A 21,720-nucleotide genomic window follows, 5' to 3' on the forward strand; every position below is an offset into this window, starting at 1 on the left:
TTTACTAATATTCTGTAAGTTCAACATCTAGTTTTCCTTGAAATGAATAGAATTAGCATTTAGATATCCCTCTGACCCATTGACCCTCACTAGGTTCAGATGGATAGAAGTTTTCTACCAAAGCTTGAATTTATGAGTTGAAATTTACTGTGATCCAGACTTTTCAGCACATTGTGAACCAGAAATGCCTGGGAGAACACAAAGGTCGTAAATCTTTATGGCAAGTAAATATACACAGGATTTAACAATGCAAATTGTGGAACTAGCGTTGCACTAATGAATTGTTTGATGCCTTTAATAACATGAACCAAAATAAAGGGCACTCTGTTTATTCGGATACATGTTTGGGACAACACTATGCAACTCTTAGCAACGCTTGTGAAAAACCCCTGTTAGCATTCGCCGAATACCCTGCATGCCAGGGGTGCTTGATGAGTCTGTTTCTATTTTGTTACTTTGCTAAAATAACTTTTGGTGCACTTATAAACGATGCACATTCAAGCACCTAAAGTGGACAGTTAATGTAGTACTGATTGACTGGTGGAAATCAGCCAGCACAGTGCTATAAATTTACACTTTGTCAGATTAAGTTAAATGTACGTAAAATTGTTCTGATCCTACCAATCAGTTTTCTGACATAAAAATAAACAAATAAAAATAAAATAATAATAATAATAATTTTACTGATCTAGGGCTGATCTAACGCTTTCTGAAAAGTAATTTACCAAAAATGTTTAGAAAGACCACAGCTCCATAGAAAAAAGTGAGCTATATGTATATAGCCAGTAGACTACATAAAAACATAATTAGTTTAGAAACAAAGTCATATTAATCATTACTGACAGTACTATTCGCAGGTCCAGTATTGTTAACTTAGTTGAACATCTCCCAGCCTTAAATCTGACATTAAGCCATGTTAACATATGGCTGTATCCAGCTGTACACAGCAGTTGTGGCCATGCATCACTGTCTCAGGTTACATAGATTACAGACGAATGCCGCTACCAGCACTCAACCCTTCACCTCTTCAGCTATAGTATAAGTCAAGCATGCTAACAGACAACATGCTACTATGTACTATGTCAATACAGTCATGGTTGGGCTCAGGAAGGGTGCCTCTACATGTCGCCCTATAAAGTACAAATATTGTCAACAAGTATGTCAACAGCCAGCTAGTCAATCACCACATATAAATTCTGTCACTTTAAAGCAAAGCAGGCAACCTTTGGGGCTTTTATGACATGTTTTATTATTGGGTTCCTGAGGGAACGTCAGGATGTTCTGTGCTATACGTTATTGTTATAATATTAGTTTATATAGAAAAAGAGTACATCTGAGTAGAGTAGGATTATACTGTTAGGAACAGCTTAATGAAATAAAAATGGATGTTTCTGATGAATTCCATCCAAACTTTGCTTGGATTAGTTCAGGGCAGGTTCAGTGGACCAAGCCCTCAAAGTCATGGTAGTTATGTTAATCAGCTTTGCCAGCATCAGCCAAAACTTTCTCTGCCTCAGAATAACTCTTTCCCAGAAAGGACGGCAATGTTTTCACATTGCTTTCGCACATTGCAGCATCCCAATCATCCAACGCTGTAAATATACACACTGTATAAATAGAGGATCCTAGGATAATTTACCCCACTGGATCAAGCAGAAGGTGAGCTGGGAGAGGGGTGGCTTTTTGCCTGGCCTGCCCAGTGGCACCGTTCCTCTTGCACTGCGGTCACGTCAGCATTCTTGCGATACCTTTCCTCCGTCTCCTCCCTTTCCCCCAATCACACACCCCTGTGTCCATCAGCTGACCACAAGAACTGTACAGTGTTACATAGGTGTGCTGTACTGTAGACTTATCAGTCTCTGTTGGGTCTTTTTATGTTTTTTTTTTTAAATTATTATTTAGGAATATACAAGATTATTTTATAGAAGTCATTTTTTTATGATTTCTAATTTGTATTAAAGTATTTTACATTTATACTAAGGGACTGTTGAATGCTTGATTCTGATTGGTTGACGAAATTTCTAAAATGTTCAATTATTTTCAGGGAAAAACACGGCTAAACTTGTTCCAGGCAGGTCTTGACCTTATTAGAGTTCATTATCACTTCGCTAAATGATTTCAGTTATTTCAGGGTGTGTTCACACTTGCCATGCTTGGTTCGATTAAAATGAACCCTGGTGCGATTGGTCTGATAGTGCGGTTCATTTAAATGAGTGTGAATGCTGCCATCTGAACCCTGGTGTGCACCAAACAAGCGCTTCCAAACGAACTGTGGTGCAGTTCGAATGAAATATGAGCATAACATGGACTAAAGACATGTAAACTAACCAAAAACAGGACATGATGTCACAAGATACGACCCTAAAAAGGACAGAATGCTCAAGCATACCTGTTTTTTCTCATCATATAGTCGCGATGTTGGCCATTCGGTACATGCATCAGAACCACAATTTTAGCAGTAAAATAGTCTAGCAACTTAAAAGCTACATGATATTTTTCACTGACATGGAAATAACAGCACTGTTTTTGAAGCAGATAAACTTACAGTTTCGCTATTGTCTCTCTCTCTCTGCATTAATAACAGCATTACTCTATCAACGGCTCAAGCCTCCTTTACTAGGTCTAAAAGGACATTTTGGAATTAGCAAAGGAGTCATGGGATGAGATGCATAAGAAATTAGTCCAACACACAAGAGCATTTTAAAACCTGACAAATGTCTTGAAATACAACATATGAACAATGTCTTGAGGTGTGGTAACCATAGTAAAAGCAGAATAATTGACTCCGGTCCATTGAATTATTAGAAAATAATGCACACCCGAGGCGTTATTCTATACTTATTTAATATTAAAAATATATACTATCAGCACAACCTACTATACTTATTGTATTTTAATAGCATTCTTGGCTTCCTGTTTTTTTTTTCTTTCTTTTTCTTTTTTCAGTTTTTGTCAGCATTATTTTATGTTACTATGAAGGTCTCTCTAAGATGTTAGGCATTATCCACAAGGCAGCATAGATGCCCTCACTATACATCAGTTACTTCCTCACATTCCTCTTCCTCTTGTTTTTATAAACATGTCAGTTCAGGGACTTCTGATGTTCAGGTGTTTGATTTTCTGAAGTGACAACTAATTCCTATCTTTTATCACACAGCACACATGGTTGAGGTATTTCAGTGTGCACCTGGAAGTTTTCAACAGGAGGCATTATAAAAGGTTTAGTACATAATAAAGAAATTACAATTAAGACACTTTGTCAGAGACATAACCTACCCGGTCTTATGGCAAATACGTACCTGGGAAATACGTACCTGGGGGCACAGTTTTGCAAGACGCGAAATACGTACCAATAAGTACATATCACTGCAGTTTCCAAAAAAAATGAACACTAGAGGCAGTAAAACTCCGAAACCTTTTAAATTATTTTCACACAGAGTATGATTTACAGAGTTTCGATTAATAAAGCGTAATTTTCGCACAATTACTTGAAGAGTATTATGTTGTGACTTCAAAACATTTTTAATATGCTGGGAGATTTGAAAACTGATGCTTTTGATTGTTAGCACCGCACATATCCAGCTTCACATCAATGGGTTTTCATAGACGGTAGGTTTGTTCGGTAGCTCACGGAGTACGGAGATGTACTTGAGAGGTGAGGAGCTCCAGTTCGAATCCCGTGTAACTACGGTTCGACAAAACAGTTCAAATCTGCACATAAGGAAGTTAAAATGGCACGGTTGCATCAAAAAATGTGTTTTTATATCAGTTTTGCATTTGTTAACACTATCGGGTAGGTTTAGGGTTGGGTTTGGTGTAGGGCATATTTCCAACACGACAGAGCATTAACTTTTAGCGACAGTCCCCGGATATTTGAATTCTGAATCGCCGCAATACGTACCTGAAGAAACGCAATAAAAACACAGCAATACGTACCTATATCAACGTAATAAAAACGTGCCAGGGTGGACGTATTGAACCCGTGTTTTAGCGCCACTCAGTGGACATTTCTCTTTGAAACTGCGGCGAAACGTGCAGTAAGGTACGTAAAAACGGTGTTGCAGAAATGTACACAGAGGTACGTATTTTTATGAGACTGGGTTGGACATAACACATTTTAGATGAGTAAAACATTTGTATTATAATGTATTGTAATATTGTTGAGTATGAAATGAGTATGAAAAGTCATGAACAGCTGATGGTCTCTAATCTGGTATCAAAGTTTGTAGGAGCTCATAAATGCAGTCTTAACTACTTCAAACCAGAAATAAATCTTTTATTGCAGGCTTTTTACGGAACCATCTAGTCTGGCATCTGCTTGGTTACTTAAAGCAATTTCTAATACAGTTCTCATACAGTAAACTTGCTTTATTACAGACAGAACATACACCTGACAAATTGATTTTGCAGTTACGGTTAAACTGTAGCTGCAGTAGTAAGCAGAGTAAAATGGGCAGCCAGAACATGACTTTTAATATTATAAACTACAATTTGATATAAGTCTTAAACTTACATGTTTATTTAAAAACCAAGACTGTTATTCCAGAAAGAGATGTATGTAAACTACAAGTAATGATATTTATAATCAAGATTAATTTTTATTGTATTACTTGACAGTATGATATTAGAAGGTAGACGCAACTAATTATAAACCCATGTTGCACCCAACAATAGGCTGATATCTTTCTTTAGACTGTGTAGATTACAGTTTAAGAAAACACAGATTAAAAGAAATGAATAATACTTTAACCCAAAACATAATGTCCAATGGACATTTGCAACAGTGAAAGCATTACACAGAGATTAAAAGAAATAAAAAAAGTATAAAACTTAGAATTCAAAAAAAGTAAAGTGATGAAAGTTGTATTATGCGAATGTCTAAGTTTTACAGTTAACAGTTATAGGCATTATAACATGCATATACATACAACAGAGGAACTGTGAGCTCTATAGCACTCTGATGAGATTTCCTTTACATAACTTCCTTTACACATATCTATTTTAATTAAAAATGTATTCAATGTACAATGTACAAATATCCCTGTAAACGTCAACACTCATAATACACTTTTGATTTTTATATATTTTATATATTGATGTACTGTATATGCTCTGTCGATTCAAATTCCAAGCATCCTTTTGCTTGGAAAATAAATGGGGATATCTGGGTCCAATAACATGGAAAAAGAGTACACATTCTTCATTTACATATATAGTCGACAACAATACAAAGCTGGTTGAAAATTTACAAAATTATCCTTTTAAGATTAGATTAGATTTTCATAAATTAGGTTTAAAATAGTTACAATATTAAAATCAAACATAATAGGTAATATTATGTTAACTGTAAAGGTACTAACTCCATTAAGTTTCTCCGTTAAGTTTATGTATGTACAGTATATTTCCTTTAACCCTTAAACAACACAATGCAATTCAAAATATGAGTAAAACACAAGAAAAAAAATTATAAAGAAAGTTACATTATATCATCAACACAGTACACTGGGCCCTGTTAGACTTTTCATAGTACTGTATGTACTGTATATGCAAACAACATTGTTCTAACAATGACTCGCATAGTTTACAACTTAGTTCAGCTTTTGCTTCCAGTTTAAAAAATCCATCAGTCTGGTTCAGAGATCTGTAAAACAAAGAGTTGATATTGTTTTTAATTATATAATTTTTTCACATTTATTCAATACATCAACATTCAACATGGGACATTTATCTTGCTGATAAAATACATGCATTTAGCCTTTGACATGACCACTTACCTCAAGCTAAAACATCAGAAGAAGAGCACTTGATGTTATTTGTGAAAAACATGTGAAAAAGCTATTTACAGACATGCTCACATTCATTGAAAACTGATAAGCTTCATGTTTTGTTTAACCTGTAGGCTTGTTCACACCAGTGTTAATTTTGACAGAAAATTTTGATTTAGTTTTAGTCATAGTCTTTTGACTAAAATGCCATTTAGTTTTAGTCATATTTTAGTGATCTGAATTGTTTTTAGTTTTAGTCTAGTTTTAGTCGACTGTGAAAAAAATGTCGTTGACGAAAATTATTCGTCAACAAAAAAATTAACACTGGTTCACACAATGGCGTGCAATGACATCTGTGTTGAAATTTATGAATGGCCGCTCAATTATCAACAGAAAAGCTGCTTGTTATCCAATTTAACATAAATACTTTCTTTATAGGCTTACACAAAGGCACGAGTGGACCATACACTTCGGAATAGACTCGTTAGGCTAAGCTGGGGTACATAGTAAACTGAGCCTAAGATAACAATCTCCTAACCCCCCCCTTAAATAGAGAGAGGAAAGCAGGTAGCTGGAAGACTGGACATTCCTTTGAGGATTTATCAAGACAAAACCAGAGGACTAATCTAAGAGCTCCAATCTGTTAAACTGAAGTGGAACCTCTAATTATATCAGAGCTGTTAGGGCAGGTTTGTAGAGACAGTTTAAATTTCCATCTCAATACCTTTTTGTCCCTTTCTACTCTAGATTTAAACTTAAGATACCCAACTAAACTTTAAATGTAACAGGTAGAGTGTAAAGCAGTTGTTGCAGTTTCTTAATTGAGATACACATATATCATTTGTAATTCAGTTTTGAGGTCACAGAAGCCACATTATCATGGATTTTTACCCTTGGAATCCATTTAAGACACTTTTTTTTGCAATAAATCATTTAGTTCTCATTTCTGCTTCCATTGGAGTCCAGGACTGAGGCTGAGGTTAAACTTCAAGTGTCTTTCTTACAACCTCATGTCTGGTTCCAGGTGTGAAAATTGTGATTTGTGTGTCTCATAATCCAAAAAGGACACATCCTGAAGGGATCAGTTTTTGAAAATAGTTTGACCTCTTACACAACACCTACTGCTTAGAGATTCATTACTCGGTTTTATCTGCAAAAAAAAAAACTCTTCTGACAGGCCAGCAAGATTGGCCAATAGTGAGCATCAATCAAACGTTTTCCTCCAGTCACAAATAAATCTTGTAACATGAATAATCATCATGCCAAAGCTGTCTTGTCAAGACTTTCCTTTTACTAGCAGTTAAAAGAGTCTGTGTTGGTGGAAAGGTGTCCTGTCAATCCCACTCTAAGGAATGTGGCTATGATGCCCAGGGCAGATACGGGCAGGTGAAGGTATCTATCTTTCAGCAGTGGGCTGATCACAGCCAGGCCTGTGAAGCCGCTGCTCTAGGACACTAGAATAGAAAGCTGGAAGAGAGAATGTGCTATCGGATGCCCTTTCTGTGAATTGTGTCTTTTCAGAGACCCACCAGTCAGACATGTGCCTGAAACTGTGTGTGTGGAAAGTCAGCTGTTTATTATTAAAAAATAAATAAATAAATAACAATGAAAACAATACATAGGATAAGACATCACAGATTATGATAATCTGGTTGCTTGTAGTTTTGTATTGTGCATGTCACAAACCAATATATGTTCAAAAGTAAATTATCTTTGGATTCAAACTATAGAGAGAATTTAAATTTTTGGGGTGAACTATTACTTTAATTAAAAAGGCTTCCAAGATATTTTCAAGCTACCATTTATTACTTTTTAATGATTATTTTTCTCAAATATTAAACAAGTAAGAAATATTACCATTACCATACAATTTCACTGTTAAATAAATAATCAAGTATTCATGAAAAGCAATATAAGAATAATAACTAATTTGTTTTACTAATTACAATACTAATTTCATGCAGTGCAAATATTTATTTATTTATGTAAATCACAGCCTTTGCAGGTTGATAATCTTCAGACTTCAGTGAAACTACTGGAATGCCAGGAGGTTTGATTCTGAAAAATGACCATGAGCTAAAGTCTATAGAAATACAAAAATGGTTCAATCCTATACTTATGAATGGGGGAAACTGTAACGTGCAATATGGCGGAATAGTCCCGCCTTTTAAATGAAAGAGCCAATCGCTGATTGGTAAAGTCATTGCATCACTGCAGCAGCCGTTAGAAGCTCCGGTTCCCATAGAAACCTGTGGCTAGATCAGCCAATGCACATGCGCAGTCATTAGCATGTTATGACTGTGCATGCACATTGGCTGGTCTAGCCTGAAAAATAAGCTTTTTTAATGCTATTTGAACATAAGAAACAACATTCATGGGGCAGTTCATATTAGATTTTGTTGCTGATTTGAAATATGTAATTTATTTGTGAGTTTTTGAGATTCCAGGATTCCCTCATTCATTTAGATATAACTTGGTCTTGGATGAGCTGCCCGGAGGCATTGCGAATATGGCTGGGGAGTGAACAGACTTTCCTTGAAAGGGACTTTGCCAAGAGCTCATTGGCAGTCTTCTCTCTAATTAGAATTGCTTGACCTTTGTCCTTTTGTTCCCAGCAAAAAGATGAACCACATGTCAAGCAAATGAAGAAAACTTGTGTGAACGTACAGGCATCCATATTGAATGCATGCACTCTTAGGGTGCTTTCACAATTGCTTCGATTGCCTGGTCCCCTCCCCCTGCCCCTGCTGGACTGCGTTCATATTATTTTATTTGGGTCTGAACTGCAGTTTGTTTGCGTCATCAAGCCAGCAGCTGTTTACCCCGTTGCTTAGTAATGACGGTGCAGGAGAAGGCTGCAAAATGCGTAGCATTGCTCTATTCACTTTTGTATTTATGTTTTTGAACCGTTGGTTTTGTTTCCAAAGCTTCACGGCACTTACGTTTGTCTTACGAATGTACTGCAAATGCTCTAAAGAACGCTGAAGGCAAACAGAAATGAGATATACAGCTCTCTGCTTGCAATGCGTCAGTCATGCTCGTCAGGAAAGTGAGAGAAACACACACATAAACACACATTTTTATCAAATAATGCATCATTAATAGCGGTTCACTTCCGAGATTTGGTACGATGGCATTCATATCAGCAGCAAACCGTACCAGAGTTCACTTGAACCGTATCCCAGACCACTCCTTTTAATTGGGTATGGTTTGTGGGTGCGCACACAAGTTCAGAAAACAGCATTCACATCATCCAAATGTACCGAACTTTGACGTCAATCAAACCCCGGTGCCCACCAAAAGTGGTAGTGTGAAAGCACCATTGTTTTGACTATATACATTTCAGTAGTATAAAAAACGTTTTTTCTTTATCAGCGAAATGGTCATAAATTGCACACTTGTAAACATTCTATTGGTTATTTATGTGTGCATGTAATATGTGACAGAAAAGTGTCCTTAAGTTGATTCCCGAATGCAACTGATAGAAAACAAGATGTGTGCTAATTGTCTTAATGACGACAGCATTTAATTAATGGACCAACAATCACACTGATTATTTTACTTTAGGAATATTAAGAATCCACATATGGAACTCAGATGCCATGACCTAGACCAGGGGTAGGCAAGTTCGGTCCTAGAGAGCCGCAGTCCTGCCTCTAGGACCGAACTTGCCTACCCCTGGTCTAGACAAACAAGACCAGACTTTAGTGGTGGTCAAACTTGTGTCTGTTGTTCAGAGCAGCTGGTGGGTGTTTATTGCATATAGTGTGTTAACTGTTAAATAATTGCAGTCTTGTTTGTGTTAGAAAAGATATCTTTCCTACCTTGTAAACCTTAGCCAAACAGTCTTTTCACCATTGTAAACACACAGTAAGACAGTCTAGACTTTCAGAAAGGAAATTGACTTTTTTCTATATAAATAAACTTTAGAAAAACTAACAAACAAATAGCAGTATAAAGTGGTCACCTGTTAGTTTCAGGTTTTCCTAGTTGTCACAAAACTAGTAGTAGCAACATAAACTACTATATATACAGTGGGTACGGAAAGTATTCAGACCCCCTTAAATTTTTCACTCTTTGTTATATTGCAGCCATTTGCTAAAATCATTTAAGTTATTTTTTTTTCCTCATTAATGTACACACAGCACCCCATATTGACAGAAAAACACAGAATTGTTGACATTTTTGCAGATTTATTAAAAAAGAAAAACTGAAATATCACATGGTCCTAAGTATATATATATATATATATATAATGAAATACAAGAATGAATGAAAACTTATAAAGTTGTACACAAGAGTTCCAAGAAACTCACAGGAAGTTTGAAATATCTATGTATGTTTGCCATAAACTAACTAGCACCCCACTTAAATGACTTCACTGCTTGTAAAGTCACCCAAGCAAATTTATCCCCGCTGAAAGCGGCCATGATTAAAAGTATGAGTAGCACAGGATGGATAAAAAAAGCCTAAGCGAAAGGACAGCTGGAGAAGGACAAAATATAGATGAACATTGAGTCTGACAGCTACTGTATGACAACAACACAGGAAGCATCCAGTAAGAGAGAACATTGTGCTTTTTTCTTTTTTGCTTACATTTTTGTTAGGTTTACAAACAGCCATCAATTAAATGTAAAAGATAAAAACAATGTCAGTGTAACTGATTTAAGAAATGCATAAATACAGGCTGCATGGTCTGTGAACAGGTGGGCGAGAACGAGCTTCAAGTTTTCTGCCTCACAACTGTGGAAGAATAGTCATTGGCTTGACTCAGGGGCCTATTGCGTTTCTTTTATCCCATTCTGTAAAAATAGCTGCAATCAAGGAAGGTGTGAGGATTTACAGGGAGATCTAGAGGGACACTGATGAATGTTCCCCACGTGAATCAAATGTAGGGTTGCTGGGTCACTGTGGTGGGATAGACCTACATAGGTGTGGTCTCAACATAAAACATCCTTTCATGACTCTCACTGAGGGTGAATAGGAGAAGCTTTAGAAATAGGAGAGGGGATAAAGTAGCTAAATATATGAACACACACTTCCAACAACCTAAATCCAAATTCTCCAAGTCTTATTGCTAAATGGCCTTTTAATGTTCAGCTCTGTAATGTTTATGACACCTGTCATTGAGTGTCTTTAATGCAAGATACAGCAGTTTCTACAGAAACAGGTTTTGCACACCTTTAAAATAATAGGTTGTTACCATTTACTCACCCTCGTTGTTCCGAACTCATGCAAGTTTCATTTATTCTGAAGGACACAAAAGAAGATTTTTGAAAAGTAACATCAAACCTCTTTGGTTCTTGTGTGTCATATGGCTTGACATCTTGGCACAACAACCAATGGGTGATGATATTACTGATGGATCACCATTTGTTGGACCCAATTGACTATTGGATAAAAACATTCTTCAAATATCTTCTTTTGTCTTCTGCAGTAAACAGAAAATTGACACAAGGGTGAGTAAATTGGGTGAACTATTCCTGATAAACTTAGTCTGAAGTGCGTAGAGGAAGTCTATAAGGACATTGTTTGCAACATTCTCTTTGCAGCACTGCCTTTTAATGACATTTTAATGAAATACGGTTTCTCACTTACCACCAAATACAGTCATCAGTGTTTGTATACATGCAAACACTGTCAAATATGTGGTTAATCTTATAAATAAAACCATAATGTATCAATAGAACAATGGAAACATAACAAATAACTAAAAATTAACACCAACAAAGAGAACCAAACTTTACCAGTGACATATTATGCGTCTTCCACCTAACACAATTACCTCACCAACTCTTTCTGATATGGTGAAACATGTTTCCGTTTATGTTGCAATGGCTGAGTAAAGGTTGCGTACAACTTTACAACTAGGAAAAGTGCACAAAAGATTGCAGGTTTTAACTCAAACCAGAAGGCACCACCTGGTACACCTCTGAGTTTCTCTCTTTCCCACTCATCCTAAGTTACACCTGGCCAGGTGAGAAGATAACCACATCAAAACGCTGGTAGTCAATAACTGAATGTGTGCATGCACAAACACACATTAGTTCCACACCAAAGCACAGTGTCTAATACTGTTCAGGCCTGGGCGAGTGTCTGATTGTTATTGTACATCTAGCATTGACTTGGCTTCTTTGTCATTAGAACATATTGTGCAGGCCACTCCTTCAAAAGTTTTAAGATTCAAGTTTTTCCAGATTTCAGATCATTTTCTCTGTTGATTTAATACATAATTCATCATACTAACCTTTACCAATTAAACCTGAAAGTAGTGCATAAAGTGCCATTAAAGCAGACAGAACACTGATGGCCACAAATGTAAGTGCCTTCACTAAACTGTGCCCAAAATATTGCTGTCTGATTAGTTTTTGTTTCTCTCTTTTGAGTAGACTAAGCTCCATAAAGTGAAAAAAAAGTGCTCACGCATTTATGAGAGCCCTATCAAAACCTGGAAACGGATCCTCTACAATGACCGGAGAGCACATGAAAGCATACCCTTATTGGAAATTAATACCCTATATAATAGTCCCTGGGTCGCTAGCTAATTATACTGCTTTATGAGCAGTCATGGTCATTAGTTGTTATCTATGGGGGTGGAATGACCTCTTTCAAGTTCATGTCTCCAACCTGTTCATTAGTTCCAAACCAGCTGGAATGAATGAGAGGTTTTCTCTCTGTTTCCTCCCTTTGATGCTTTAACTGTTTTTTTTTGTTTTTGTTTGTTTTTGAATGACTGGACTATTTTCTGCTAATTACAGTTTGTCTAAGTGTAGCCTTACTATGTATAAATATTTCTAATACTTTTCCACTTTGTGCTTTCCGTGTATGTATGTATTGTATACACTACCATTCAAATATGTAGTTAAGATGTTATAATGTTAAAAAATATGCTTATTTCATACTTTAATGAATGTTGTTCTTTTGCACTTTATATATCAAGGAATCTGAAAAAAAAGTATCACGCTTCCACAAAAATATTAAGCTTCATTATTTGTTTAAATATTAAAATAATATGCTAATATTGTTGTTTTTTACTGTATCAAATAAATTGCAGCCTTGGTGAACAAGGATTTTACAAAAAAAAAAAAAAAAAATCTTACCAACACCAAACTTTTGAATGGAGGTCTACTTACATACATGTGTTCTTAAACTATGTCACTTTTGGCTGTATGGACTAATAAACACTTTTAACTGTCATTAGTTTATTTGTCTACATATAATTTTCAGCAGTGTGTTGACATGCATCACAAGAAAGTATTGCTATGTTTAGCATATCAAATCACAAATCACCATTTTAAGCATTTTTGTCTTGCCATACAGCTACTCTGAAAAAAAAGTATCACGCTTCCACAAAAATATTAAGCTTCATTATTTGTTTAAATATTAAAATAATATGCTAATATTGTTGTTTTTTACTGTATCAAATAAATTGCAGCCTTGGTGAACAAGGATTTTACAAAAAAAAAAAAAAAACATCTTACCAACACCAAACTTTAGAACAGTAGTGTATACATACAGTATATTCTGCATTTTTTCTTTTATATATGCAACTTATTCCATAAAGAGAAAAATTATGCTATATGAAGCACTGTAATAATAACCTATACAGGTGGGTCCAAAAGGTTTGAGACCACTAAGTGAATTGGTCCTATTTTTACATTTTTTTATTACATTTTTATTACCCATTGTATTACAATTGGGTAGAAGTACATTTTCAGAATGTCTCAGTATTTAGCCTATGATTTTTATTTATTTATTTGTATTTTTGCTGACAATGTTAAATTTCTGAAATGGTATGACTGCTGTAATATAAAGCACTATGGAACATTCCATTGTCCATACCCTGGGGCATCATATACTGAAATGCTGATGAAGATCTCTCATCAGCTGTTAACAGAGAAACAAATTTCACTGGGAGTTGCAAACAGAAATAAAGTCTCAACCTACTGCGGCACAGGTGTGCAGAAAACACCCTGAGAGAATTAAAACTGTGGTATCTCTCTCATGTGTCTGATGACATGAGACCTGGGGCGGCATCTGTGGAAATGATGTGATGAGAGATGGAATGCCCTCTACCACATATCCACACGAGTAAAAAGTGAAATTTGCTTGGACTGACCAATGTGAATTGTGATATGAATGTGTGATTTATGCCCTACTGCTCTTTTAGTTACAATAAACATCAAAGTATACTGTTTTTCCCCCCAGAAGCATTTCCTTTGCTTGAGTACATCTCTAATAGAGCACAGCACTGTATGTATGTATCTGCATGAACTGCTGGAAAACACTTACCATTGTAAAATGTTGGGAAAAGGCTGATTTATTTTAAAAGTAAAGTATCAATAGAGATTTCAGTGAATTCCTGCCCATTGCCGTTGACTGAAACAAAAGGAAGGAGTGGTGAATAGAGAGAGATAGTATTAGTATATCCAAACAATTGAATAACCTCAATAATATTCTCAGTGCTTACGCTAGATTCACACGGGGCATCGGCGTCAACACTTGACTGACGTCGTGTCTGAAGCTTGGCGCTGACAGTATCATCATAGTGACAACAGCCAATTACATTGGACCGCAATTGGCTAGCGCCTGAGGTAGGGTATTTTCATAAGGCAATCTGATTGGCTGACGCCTCCCTTGACGCTTGAAAAGTTGAGAAATTTTCAACTTTTGCCGCGAACAACGCCAGTGATGTGACGCCGATGGACCCACAATTCAGTTCGGCAATGCATGACGTCACCCATTCTAAGTAAATGAGAATCATTAACGCCGACGCCCTGTGTGAATGTACCGTTACAGTATATTAAAGCACTACTATGTTTTATAGTCTGTTTGTCTCTCTGTTATGGTTATGGTCTCTTATGGTCTACAGATCATCTCTCAGTCTACAAACCATGGACAGTCTAACTGACATTAGAAATGTTCTCTCATTCTCACTAACCTTCAGCTCCTGTATTGTTGCTGTTGTTTTCATTGAGAGCATCATCTAGGGATTCCATTGAAGTTTTGGTGGAGATCGTCAGTTCTCCATCAGTCAGATCCACTACGGTCAGCCCATCCGTTTTATCCTTTGTGTTCACTTTGGCCTGAGTGCTGGATAAATTCGGTTGGTTTTCTTGTTTAACATCAGCTGATTCTGTAGGGAATGCAGTATGTGTAAGAATTTGTTTTTGGTTGTGGTTATTATAATGGTTCTCAATATCTAAAAGTATGATGTCACACAAAGAAATATAACGTAGTAACAATCATAATACATCATTTTTACATTATGTAAAATACTTCTTTTTTGCACAAGCTTACAATTTTTTCCATAATTGTAAAGAATGTAGTCACACATACAGGAGCCTGAAGTTCAGTTCAGATAAAAAGCAAAATAAGTTAATGTTTCTATTCACACCAAAAATGAAATGAATATGTATATTCCAACCAGCTGTTGTTAATCGACAAACAAATTTACTCTGGCACTGTTCAAATGTGAATACCCTTAAACACTCATCAAATATGTAAACTTTACTATTTATCAGGGTGGCCGCGGGTCCTTAAAAATTCTTTAAATGACTTAACGTCTTCCTAAAAAAAGGCATTAAAAAGTCTTAAAATGTCTTAAATTTAGATTCAGTATGTCACATTACCGCAAAAATCTCTCCAGTCTGACGGACCCAGTGACTGTTTACAATCATTGGACAGATTAAAGATTTTTTTCCCCGCTGTAGTCACGCGTCATCAGAGAGAATTGCAGTAGCAGAATCCAGTCGAACACCAGCTGGTTGAGCAGCCTCCTAGCTACTTGAAATGGTTTAATGCAAGTTTACTGAAAAATGGCTCAAGAATTTTACCTGCCCTATGGGAAAGCTAGCTTGATTAAAACTTAAGTGACAAAAAAAATAACTAGTGATGCATCAAAACGTGAGAATGATTCTTCTGATTTTATTACATTCAGCTTAACGTATCAATGTCGCGCTGTTGAGGCTCGTGCTGTCTTTCTCTGTGAGAGACTTTCATGGAGAAATCAAATCAAATAGCGTAACGGCACACATAAAGAAACTCACAGAACAAACATACTGAGGTAAAAATTTTAAATATTTAGTTTATTTATAACATGATGTAGTTAACACACCTTGACAAGGGGGCTATTTTGCTTTGGCTATTTTCACGATTGCAAATGTTACACTGATTTTCATTCAACAAACAAGTAGTTAAGTATGTAAAGTTATTTACATTTTAGTCACAATATTGACTTCTCTATTTTGTTCTATTTCACCAACGAAAATAGTTCCAAACAAAGATCAGAACAGAAGTATTGCACATTCTCCAAGCAACACAAGGCATGTTTGTTACTGAATGATTGTGCGTTTTGAAGGAATTGGTTGAATGAATGAACCACCTACTGGCGGTTTAGTCTCATGTTTAAAAGTATGCATTTTCCCCCAACATTTATTTGTATATTCAAAATTTTATTTAAAACATTAATCTCATAACATTATTTACTGCAGTTGTAATTTTGCAGTGTCAATTATTTAATTTGATTGGTAACAGCCAGTGTATATTGAATTTCTTGATCAATTGTAAGAATTTGTCATGAAAGATGATGCCTACATTTAATAAGTTTAAAAATATTGGCCTTTATAAAGGTATAACACCCTGGGGTAAATATTAAAAACATGCAGAATTAAGTATGTAAAAGCTGATAAAACAATGATGAAAATTTTTCTCCTGAATAAATTGTTATACCACCAATTCAGTGATGCGGTGTTTTTGTGGGGATATTTTGTATGGGATATTGTCTGCTGGTATGAAAAGTTCACTGTATATCGTAATAATAAATAGCATTTTTGACAGTGTTGATATTTTGTTTTCTTTTTACATTAAACACATTAAATATACGTATAACTATGTGTATATCCATCACAGGTTTGGTCTTAAATTTCACATAAGGTGGTATTAAAAAGGTCTAAAAAAGTCTTAAATTGTACTTGTTCATATCTGTAGACACTTATACTTTTTTCCCGACAACTCCACAAAAACACAATTGTACACAAAACACCTGGGTGTCTGGCCGCAGTGGTCTCAAACCTAAGGATATCTTGTGGTTTCTATCATTTTCAGTGCAGTAAATCTTAAAAATTAGCACTGGAAGAAACCGAATGAGCAGGTGGTAGAAACAGCCTTGTGACTGGAAAGTCAGCACTTACAGGATAAAGAGACATCGTTAAACCATTAGTCACTATGTCATTGCAATGCACACTTCTGTTTTATTTTTTCCTCCATGGTCATTTTCTTTCCCTCTCTCACTGTTACTCACTCTCTCCAACCATGTAGTTGATTTAGACCTGGAGGCAGTTGCAGTAAGTAAAGCCGCTAAAGCCAGGAAACGGACTGAGACCCATTAGTTCCTAAAGAGGAACCTGTGGAGCTTGTCAATGACAGGCAACAGATTTTGGTGGGAAAAAGAACCATCCTGTGATTACAGGGAGCTTGAGAAACTGAGACCATAGTAAGTAATGCTAAGCCATTGCACCACTTGCTATAGACAAACAAACCCACTACACCCTTTTGTTAGTCACGTTTGTTACTTTTACGTTGTCATCTTGTCTAGCATTTTACAAGGTGTTCACAGCCTACTCCATAAACACAAGTACATTTGATGTTGTAACTGGCCTCAAATTAATCAATTAGATTTAAGAATGTAGGGACCTGTATTATGGACTAAATACATAAATAAATCATCTTTTGTGTTCTGTAGTACAAGAAATCATACAGGTTTGGGATGATATGAGGGTGAATAAATTATGACAGAATTTTCAATTTTTGGGTGAACTATACCATTAACACCAGGATCTGGGCTAGTTTAACATAAATTCAGTCCAAAAGTATTAATGCCATGTACTAAATGTACTAATATAAATTAACAGAGCATTATTCAGTTCGTCCTATCCTATGACCAAAAAATATGAAAATGACATTAATGAAGGTCAGAAACAAGTTTGAGAAATTCATGGAATATCAAATGAATGTTTTTGTTGATAAAAATATATATATATATTTTTTAAATCACAGTCTCTCAGTTCAGTTTAACCCCCTTTAAGCATTCTGTGGGTGATATTGTGTGAATAAGTAATCTATTTTTTGTACTGCTGAAAAATGACAATGTCGTAATTAAGGGAACTTCTAAAGTTCCTCAAACTGCTAGACTGTATAGGGAAATAGTGTAATATCCTGTTGCAAGAGTTGTGAGGGTGAAACACATAAGCTGTCATTATTTCCAGTCAACTGCAGTCACCTTCACTCTTCAGTTTTCAATAGAGTGCTGGGATTGTTGATATCCCAGATAAATGAAAGGCGCTATGTGCCCCCATCTCTGAGCAATGTCCAGAAAAAATGAAAAAATCCTCTACCAGCAAACCCAGACAACCAATGGCATCTTTATTTCTGTTATGGGTCTTCCAGATGGTAGGGATCAGACACAAAGACCAGATGCCTCTGGTCAAAAGTGGCCATTTCCTAAATGCTGTAGGCATTGAAACATGTCCATGCAGGCTCAGTTCAGATAATGGTTTCTGGCAGACACTAGAATATCAGCACATGATAAATGTTTTGTTCAGAACTAGAAATCTTAAATATTTCTCCTACGTTTTTTTTAAATTTTTTTTTTATTGTATTGTATTGTCAGTATTGAGCACAAGGATTCTTACAGCACAGTGCAACAGCTGCAGTTGAAGATTCTTGGATATTGCATGGCTTTAAGCTTGGAGTTTCCATATAAACTGAGCATACTGAAGAAACTGGACCAGCCCTAAATTTGAGAATTTTGAAGTTTTTTTTGTTTTCTTGTTAATTTTTTGTTATCACTGTTTGAACATTGTTGTAAAATGTAGGATTCTTTACTGAGAAACTGGTAGATACATACTCTTGTCTTAGAAGTCCATCCAGTGGAGCTCTCTGTTATTGCAAATAGTTCTACAACAGTGTTCTAGTCACTGGTTTGACTAAAGGGACTTGTGGATCATAGACAAATCATTTTTGCTCTAGTTGAAAACTTTATACAGTAGAGTTTAGTACAATAGTTTAGGAACTTTCAGCACTGTTTCAAAGTTTGGGGTCGGTATAATATTTCCTTTAGAAATGTAACTGACCCCAAACTTTTGAAAGGTAGTATTTATTTTATTTCATTTTATTTATTAATTTTTAATAACAGCTACCCATATTCACTTTTGTAGTGTTGGGCGCAGCTCTCTCTCTCTCTCTCTCTCTCACACACACACACACACACACACACACACACAGTTGTTTCATCTGGTTGGTTCTTATGCTCCTTAGTTCTTTATATAGGTCTTCACGCATTGACGAAAATGAGTGAAAACACAACAATCAGCACATGTATGTTGAATTAAATTAAACTATAATGCATTACTCAAGATTAAGTGATTGCCATAGAGTATTTGACAGAAATCAGCTGCTTGTCTCATACCTTTCCCTCCCTCAGGCTTTTCAGCTTCCTTCACATGCACAGGGTCCTTAAGCGGCTCGGTGGACTCGACAGGAGTGAATGTTTGTATATCTTTGGGAACAGTGTAGAACACAGGGTCAGTGTAAATAGAGAAATCCCTGTGGTGATGGAAAGTTAAGAATGTCAGGTACCTTTGACTGATGTGGTGTCAAACACCTCTACATCCACTGTGCTGAGTGGGATCTGAGCATCTTCTTGTTTGGGATGTAAGTCCACAGAGTACTTCTGCATTAAACATGATCAGTATGTAGTGTGTATATCTGATGTAATGATTATAAAATATCAAATGCACAGGGAGCCACATATCAAGGCTATTAATTTTATTACTGGTTTTCCAAATATTCTCGTTAGTAATAATTTACTAAAAATGTCTTACCCTGGAGTTCTTTTGAAGGCAACAATAAACTACTGCCCCAGAGATGCACAAAACAACTATAATCAGGATAATTATGTAAGCTGTTGAGAGTAAAACATAAATGAATAAAAATAAGATTAATTAAGAACATATATCTTTTTATCTGTCTATTCAAAATAAACAAGGAAACTGAAATAAAAATATTAATAGACACTGACAATAAAGAAAAAAAGTCACTCACTTGGTCCATGGTTTTTGCCAGGTTTTTGTGCTTGAATTGCTGTAAAAATAATAAATTATGCATAGATATACATGCACTGCACAAAGAAAATAAGTTTTTTTTTTGTGAATAACAAATTTATGATCTAATATACTGTTTTTTTTTTTTTTTTTTTACATACATTTCTTTAGGTGGTTAATAAAAATAATTTATTTTGACAGACGATGACAGTTTTAAGAGTGTGCTAGAGCACATACCGGTACTTCCTTCCTGTGTGAGAATGATTCATTATGATTAAAGTTAGAGGTTAAAACAGAATTCGCACATTGCTCTTTTGTGCAAAATCAAATGTCATATTTTTATGATGAAAGGCACAATCAGTGATCATTATGCTTGCACAGTATTGTCTCGCTTACTGGTTGTTTTGCTTGCTGTGCTTTTGATCATATTTTTTGTGCTTGATTGTGAATCCTTTTTCAGAGGTTTGTCTGTGGTGTAATTCTTGGTCTGTGGATGTTCTGAGGGCGGAGGAGTAGGTGATTCTGTTGGCCAAAAAGGGCAAAACACAAATCACCAAATGTAACGTTCTTTTGTTAGAGGTTCCCATTTATGTATCAATACTGAAGCAAGCAGCATAGCATATAAACTGGTTTACAGTTTTTCTACCAAGTGTACCATATTGCTGCATAAAGTGTGTGGACACTTAATTGACAGCTGATCGAGCAAAATGAAAAAGCTACCTGACGTGGTATTTCCATCCGTCGTGTTTGACAGGGCGACAGTGGAGTTTGGAGTGGTAAAGTTGTCTAGAAAGCCCTCTGATGTTTCATTGATTAGGGTGGTGTTGTCAATAAACATTGAAACTGGAGCAGTGGTGATTTCTGTGCTGCTTATCATTGTTGTTGCCTCATTTTCAACAGCAAAGACAAATAAGGCACCTGCATTGTACCAGATCAAGGTTTGGTCAGGTCATGAGGAGCATAGTTATTACAATCTACAAATTATTACATCTATAAATTACAAGTACATCTACAATAATGGCTGAATGACCAATGGAAACCATTTTCCACCCTTAAATGTACAGTAGGAAATAGACGATTAGTTAGTTGATTATTTCAATCTTATTTAATTCTGCTCCTTTTCTTGTTTTCAATTAGCTATTCGCACAAATTTTAGCAGTTACTCAAATAATAAATAAATACATTAAAAAAACAGCAACAACAACAACAACAAAAATATATCTTTAAACATACCAATGAGGAGATGAATTGATGCGCAGCACATCTTTAGAGAAGATACAGTCTAGTCAAATGTGTGTTCCTTCCTCAGGACAGCAAGTGCTCAGTTTGAAACCGCATAACTTCCACTTCTGTGACCAGCACAGGATGCAGCAGACAGTTACCCAAAAAAAGGCACATAAGGAACTTGTGCACTTTTGAAAAGCCTCGTTTACTGCATTTGCATTATTCAACTAATTAAAGTAAACAGGTTGTGTGGTTGCTTTTTGTTTACATCAAAGGAATAAAGGGAAATACAGATGTATAAGAACATATGTGGTGCATTGCGGCTAAGCAACTGCATTTATAATTTACAGTCACAAGTAGTTTCATTATAGATATTTCACTTCCTAAGTTTAACAGTTTTTTTTAAATATATAATTTCTATACACCTCTCAGAAAAAAGGTACAAAACTGTCACTGGGGTGGTACCTTTTCAAAATGTACGCCTTTGTACTTTATTTACCCCTTAAGGGTGCATATTAGTACCTCAAATGTACATAACAGTACCCAAATGATACTATTAAATATTAGCAAAGAAGGCTGAGAAAAATCTGCATTGTTTATACTTTTGATCTTTCATTAGTTTAATTAGT

General features: G+C 35.7%; 1 protein-coding gene across 1 annotated transcript; it reads right to left on the minus strand.

Annotated features, from left to right (window-relative positions):
* Positions 1–4,846: 4,846 nt before the first annotated feature.
* On the minus strand, positions 4,847–21,197 carry LOC107655203 (uncharacterized). The gene is made up of 10 exons (XM_016442627.1): positions 21,101–21,197; positions 20,588–20,785; positions 20,264–20,389; positions 19,869–19,907; positions 19,649–19,728; positions 19,404–19,497; positions 19,234–19,323; positions 14,707–14,901; positions 14,058–14,144; positions 4,847–5,641 (listed from the first exon to the last, which is right to left on the minus strand). The coding sequence occupies exons 1-9, from the start codon at positions 21,129–21,131 to the stop codon at positions 14,086–14,088; spliced, it is 912 nt and encodes a 303-aa protein (XP_016298113.1). The 5' UTR covers positions 21,132–21,197; the 3' UTR covers positions 4,847–5,641; positions 14,058–14,085.
* Positions 21,198–21,720: the final 523 nt, after the last annotated feature.

This window comes from Sinocyclocheilus anshuiensis, unplaced genomic scaffold (genome assembly GCF_001515605.1).
Source record: "Sinocyclocheilus anshuiensis isolate Anshui unplaced genomic scaffold, SAMN03320099.WGS_v1.1 scaffold1231, whole genome shotgun sequence".
In the NCBI taxonomy this organism is placed as follows: Eukaryota; Metazoa; Chordata; class Actinopteri; order Cypriniformes; family Cyprinidae; genus Sinocyclocheilus; species Sinocyclocheilus anshuiensis.